At 43.0% G+C, this 6,006-nt stretch overlaps 1 protein-coding gene across 1 annotated transcript; it reads left to right on the forward strand.

Moving 5' to 3' along the window:
• Window positions 1-106: 106 nt before the first annotated feature.
• Window positions 107-3,783, forward strand: LOC142952023 (E3 ubiquitin-protein ligase TRIM21-like). The gene is made up of 2 exons (XM_076093998.1): window positions 107-246; window positions 1,116-3,783. Exon 2 carries the CDS (start codon window positions 1,118-1,120, stop codon window positions 2,804-2,806), a length of 1,689 nt encoding a protein of 562 aa, XP_075950113.1. The 5' UTR covers window positions 107-246; window positions 1,116-1,117; the 3' UTR covers window positions 2,807-3,783.
• The last annotated feature ends 2,223 nt before the right edge of the window (window positions 3,784-6,006 follow it).

The raw sequence follows: 6,006 nt of genomic DNA on the forward strand, positions 1-6,006 counted from the left end.
TTATTTGTATAATTTGTTTGCTTTGTAAGGCAGAAATCTATCCTCAAACAACAAATAATACAGAACACACCTATCCATTGGACCCCAAAACAGCCCTCACCCAAATCTTTAAAAAAAGCCTCGGACTTAACAGACACCCAACAAAGGTGCCTGTCTCTTTAAGAACTGAAAGCAAGTTTATTTCCTGTTAAACAACCAGCATCTCTGTCTTCATCATTTCTCCTTTACAGACCAACAGCCACAGACGTAAGTACATTACTGAGCCACACTTTCATTATGAACTCATAAGAAGTGAAATCTATGTTTTGTTTTTGGAGCAGTTTTGTTGTGAAATGCTGCTTTGTCGAGCATAATTAAAAAGATTTGTTGTCTTGTTGGATAAATAATCTAAACACAAGGTCCATTTAGTAATCTTTCATATTTCATGGTCTTCATCGGCTTTGCACTTGGATATAGACAAGTAGTCCTGTTGGTATATGACAAATACAGTTGTTTGTTTTTCAAAATCCTTCTGTGGTTTCTGTTAAAATATGTTTGATGACTCATCTTGGTCTTGGAGGTGTGTACTCACTTCCTTTCTAAATAGCTGACCGCAAACAGGGAAACAATGCAGGTTTCACACTTTTCAAAAGAGTGGTGTGGGGTAAGAAATGCATTTAGGGCCGCAACTAACCATTGTTTTCAGACTGATTAATCTGACAGTTGTTTCCTCAATTAATTATTAATCATTTGGTTCATAGAATATAAGAAAAATCTGAAAAATTCCTAAAGCACAAGATGAGCAGTTTAACACCTAAAGAAAGACATTCAGCTAATCAGATATTCACAGAAGACAAAGTGGAGCCACTTAACTTTTGATGGTTTTCCTAAAAGGAATGACGTAAACAATTTGATTATCAAAATAGTTTCACATTGATTTTCTGTCGATTCACTAATTATTTCAGCTGTAAATGTATTTAAGAAAAACACAAAACAGACTCTATTTGTTAAGAAGAAAACTCCACAGGGTACTTTTAAAATGCTAAAAAAAAAAGTAAATTTTAACATCTTCAATTTAATGACAACTGGGCAAACTCTGATTTAACTGTAACAGTATGAGATATTTTGTTTTTCAGAAATGGCCTCCAGCAACAGTCTTCTATCTGAGGACCAGCTTCTTTGTCCCATCTGCCTGGATGTGTTCACTCGGCCAGTTTCCACACCATGCGGACACAACTTCTGCATGTCCTGTATCACGTCCTACTGGAACGGCATCCCAGTCAGCCAGTGTCCGGTCTGTAAGCAGAGTTTTGAAAGGAGGCCGGACCTTAAGGTCAACACTTTCATCTCAGAGCTCGCATCGCAGTTCGTGTCGCTTCAAGTGACCGACGCTCACATCTGGAGCCCGGACCAACAGCAGGCTCCTTGTGATGGAGCGGTGCTGTGTGGCATCTGTACTGACGCCCAGCGAGAGGCTGTCAGATCCTGTCTGGAGTGTTTGACGTCCTACTGCGACGTCCATCTAGAGCCTCATCACAGAGCTGCGGGCCTGAAGAGACACACACTAGTTGAGCCCGTGGCGAGCCTGGAGGACAAGATCTGCAAGGAGCACCACAGACTCCTGACGTTGTTCTGCAGGAACGACGGGGTTTTGCTGTGTGAAGTCTGCGCCGGTTTACGCCACGTGAACCATGACGTTGTTTCTGTGCAGCGTTTGTACGACGACAAGATGGCTCTGCTGGGGGACACTGAGGCCAAAGTTCAGCAGATGATCCAAGAAAGGCTGCAGAAAGTTCTAGAAGTGATTTTGTCACTGGAACAAAGCAAGACAGAAACTAAAGATGTGATAGCGAACAGCGTGAAGGACTTGACGGCACTGGTCTCTGAGATCCAGAAGAGCCAGACAGAGGTTGTGAAGGTGATCGAGGAGAAGCAAAAAGCAGCAGAAGAACAAGCAGCTGGGTTCATTAGCGGTATTAGGCGAGAGATCACTGCGCTGCAGAAGACAACGGGGAAGCTGAGGGAGCTGAAACAGAACGAAGACCCGCTTTCTTTCCTTCAAAGCTCCCCAAACCCACCCATCCTACCCCACACAATGGACTTGAACACAATCAGTTTTAATAGACAAGTGGAGATACTCCACATACAAAGATCTTTGGGCAAAACAGTTCCTCAACTGCGAATGTTGCTGAATGAAATGAGCACAGAAGTACAAAACGCCTCTGACGGCACAGACGTGTCTAAAGATGCTACGCTGAGATGCATCCGACAGTATGAAGTGGACGTGGTGCTCGATCCCGATACAGCTCACCCTCGGCTCATCTTATCTGATGACAAGAAACAGGTGAGACTTGGTATGAGTTCAGGTACGAAAAAAAAACAGAACCTGAAACCAAAAACGTTCGCTTCAAAGCTTGCTGTTCTGGGAAAGAGAGGCTTCTCGTCACGTAGGTTTTACTTCGAGGTGTTCGTGGGAGGAAAGACTGAATGGAGTCTGGGCGTGGCCAAGGCGTCTGTCCAGAAGAAGGGGCTTGTTCCAAGTCCTCACTGTGGACTCTGGGCCATCCGGTTCGTAAAGGATAAGTTCGAAACCTCCACTTCTCCAAACGTGCCGGTAAACTTCGGGAAAGTGGAGCGGGTCGGCGTGTTTGTGGATTATGACAGAGGGCAAATCGCTTTCTACGACGTACAGACCGCAACTCTCATTTACTCGTTTCCTAAGTGTGTCTTTACTGAAGAACTGCATCCGTACTTTAACCCCTGTAATAATGAATACGGGTCAAACTTGGGTCCTATGGTGATCGTTCCTGCAGGCCGTACCAAGTGAATGGAAGTTTCAGAGAATCTGTGATTCGTGATAGTCACTAAAATGCAGCGGATGTGTTTGACTGCAATACAGATTTTTGTCAAAAAACAGAGCAGAGTAAATATTAAAGAATTAATGAATCAAGTGCAGGAGAAGTAAATGCATAAAAGGAGAAATTAGTAGAGAAACTTCTACAATACAGCTGCGAAGTGTGCAGATTATCACTTTGTGATTAAGTGAGGTGGTGGTGTTTATGTTTGGTGTGGTTGCAGAAAATACAGAGGAAAAATTATGATTAATTTATGGGTAGAATGTTTTATCAGAAATATATTTCTGGAGCTTTCTGGTGGATGATTAAGCATCAAAAGTTGTACAATACATAATACAAATTCACCAACATGCATCTTAATTCAACGCTTTTTTCCCCCTTGTAAGTATAAATACACGTGTTGCTGACTTTAATAATCATTTTGTCTCTAAAGTGACAGAAAATATTCTTCCGATCAGCAGTCCAAAATCTATGATATCAAATCCTCACATTTGAGAAGCTGGAACAAGCAAATGTTTGACATTTTAGCTTGAAATTATTTATTTTTACTTTTTATTTCAGCTCTTACATTCAGTCACTGATGACGAAGGTGATGTTAACTCGAGTTCCAGTGTTTGGAAGTGGGCCATGTTATAGCTCATCACAGGACATTATGTCATGTCACAGCTGAAAAATACTGAAAATGAACGATGGCTGAATTCTATTCAGCTGCCTCAGTTTGAGGATCTGGTGTTATTGATGCGGGCTCACTGTCATGACTTACTGGGACAAAAACCCTCGTGCTCTGTGAGTTTTTATGCTGATTTTGTTTTTATGATAACATGAGATGTATGTCTTGTCACTGTTGTTAAATGATGTTAAAGCTGCATTTCATCTGTAATGGCAATAACACTTAAATAATAAAGTAAAAATGCATTCTGAGGCAAAGAATGACATTTAAACAAATGTCTCTCTTTGTTTTGATATTTATTATCACTGCACCTTTAAATTCTCTTAACTACTTTCACCTCCTCCCTCGCCATGTATGCCTCATTCGTGTCCTTTTATTCATCTCAACACCCGCAGCGTTCACAACCACACACACACACAATGCTCGCCGCTAACACCCTCCGCATTGCCACGACAACGGTACTCTGCCCATCGCCATGGGAACACTCAGTCTCCCCGCTACCCATAATCCATTTCCCGGCCACAATGAGTATTTGACACGGTTCACACTCGGAGGCTGGCTGTATGGGGGGTGGGTGATGTGTGGAAAAACACACACATTTTAACAAATATGGGGAAATTGCCGCTCCGTTTCTCAACGTCAAACTGGTTTTTTTAATACAATATTGTGCAACAAAGGAGAGCTGGAGGCAACCGTTGCAACAGAGAAGCATCTTGTGCAACATTTGCTGAATTTTCGTACTTGCTATCCAGGTGCTTGTCTTTTTTTATTTTTTAGAGAGAGCCTTGAGGTGGTTTCCACATGAGCTAGCCGGTTTGGCAGGTAACTGAGAGGTGTGTTTGTAATTGTTTTTGTAAGTGTGTGCACGGCTGTAAAAGCACAGATATTTCTGTGATGGAAACGAGCCAGAGGAGGAGTCCCTCGCCCCACCCCCCAACATGGCCTCCACTCCTCTCAGGGATGGAGGGAAAGAGGAGAAAAGAGGGAAATTAAATGCAGAGGGGTGCAGGCCGCAGGGAGGAGGAGAGGTAAAAGATATAGTGTGGGAGCAGGGCTGAGGCGGGTGGATAAAGAGAGCGTAGAAGAGGCGTCAACAGAGGGGTTTCATGTGAGCGTGAGTCAGAATGTGGGTTAAACTGCAGGGGGAAAAATCACAGTATAGAGAATGGTAGCGATGGTGTAGGAGGAGAGGCTGGATGGAGGGACACTTGATTTATAGCTGAGAGTACAGACAGGATGAGAGTGCTGTGTTCGGAGTATCTCCTCCCACTCACCTGAGTTCTGCACCTCGTTTAAGTAACTGTCCTCAGCCACCACCTGCAGACGGGAAGACAGAAGCAGCAAGTTAGACAGCAGACCAGGATGTCAGTTGATCATCTCAGAATTCAGCCCCAAAAGACATGATGTTAGTGAAACAAACGCAGACCAACAACAAGACAGACTGTGGAGGTCAGGAGGTTATGTTTTCTGTTCCTTTTAATTAGCAGACAAAGCACTGGGCCCCAGAACATGAATTTATTCATTTATGGAGAGAAATCGGCCTCAATATTTGTGACAAATGCAATTCATGATGCAAATGTTTGTCCAAAAAAAAAAACCTTTTTAAAATATATTCCATACTGTTTTTTTTTTTACTGGTTGTCAAATTCTTGTTGTGGGCATGGCATATTTTGGATTAACAACTCTTGAATAAAATAAATCCTCAATATCCCATCTGACCGTCCACTGCTCTGCCTCCTCTATGGTTACAGGTTGGCTGGATTTAGGTAACTAAAGGGTTAACATTAAAAGACACCAACGATGATAGTGACACTTCGTACACCAATCCGGTCGAACAGGTTTTTGCAGCTCTGCAACAACATTCCAGCACCTCCGCCTTCGCTCCTGACAGAAACCAGTGATTCTTCTCACATCCACACAAGCTGCCTTTGTCTGCGTCATTTTAAGTGTTTGATAACAAATGAGCGGAGCTGTCGTCGTTCTGCTGAGGGCATCGTGTAACCGCAACCAAATTTAGATGAAACATGCACAAATTGGACGGCTCTCTGCATGGAGGCGATACATTTAAATGGCCACTTAAAGGATGAATCGAACGGAGAAAAGGCTGTAAACTCAGGAGTATTTTCACAATTTACTTGCATTTGTGAATGAGTGTATTCATTAACAGCAGGGAGCACCAGTCAGAGTTAAAAAATACAAGCCACCCAGGTGTGAGAGCGTAGCGTACAGTGTAAACACACACACACACACACACACACTAATATTACTAGACAGTATCTGATAATATCTGACAGAAGAATGTCGGTTTCATTTTCAGAAATCAGGTCACACCACTACATAACAGTGGGGCACCTTGCAGAAGAGGAGAGGACACACACACACACACGTCCATGACACACACACGCACACACACACACACACACAGTGCTGCCGCTGTGAGGGCAGAGTAATACGACACATTTCACCTTCACACAGGTTAGTTTTGCTCTTCAGACAACCGAT

Source organism: Anarhichas minor, unplaced genomic scaffold (assembly GCF_050575085.1).
Source record: "Anarhichas minor isolate MPS153535 unplaced genomic scaffold, ASM5057508v1 ptg000017l, whole genome shotgun sequence".
Lineage (NCBI taxonomy): Eukaryota > Metazoa > Chordata > Actinopteri > Perciformes > Anarhichadidae > Anarhichas > Anarhichas minor.

Coding starts and splice junctions, on each gene's coding strand:
- LOC142952023 (XM_076093998.1), top strand. CDS start 1,118: ATGGCCTCCAGCAACAGTCTTCTATCTGAGGACCAGCTTCTTTGTCCC.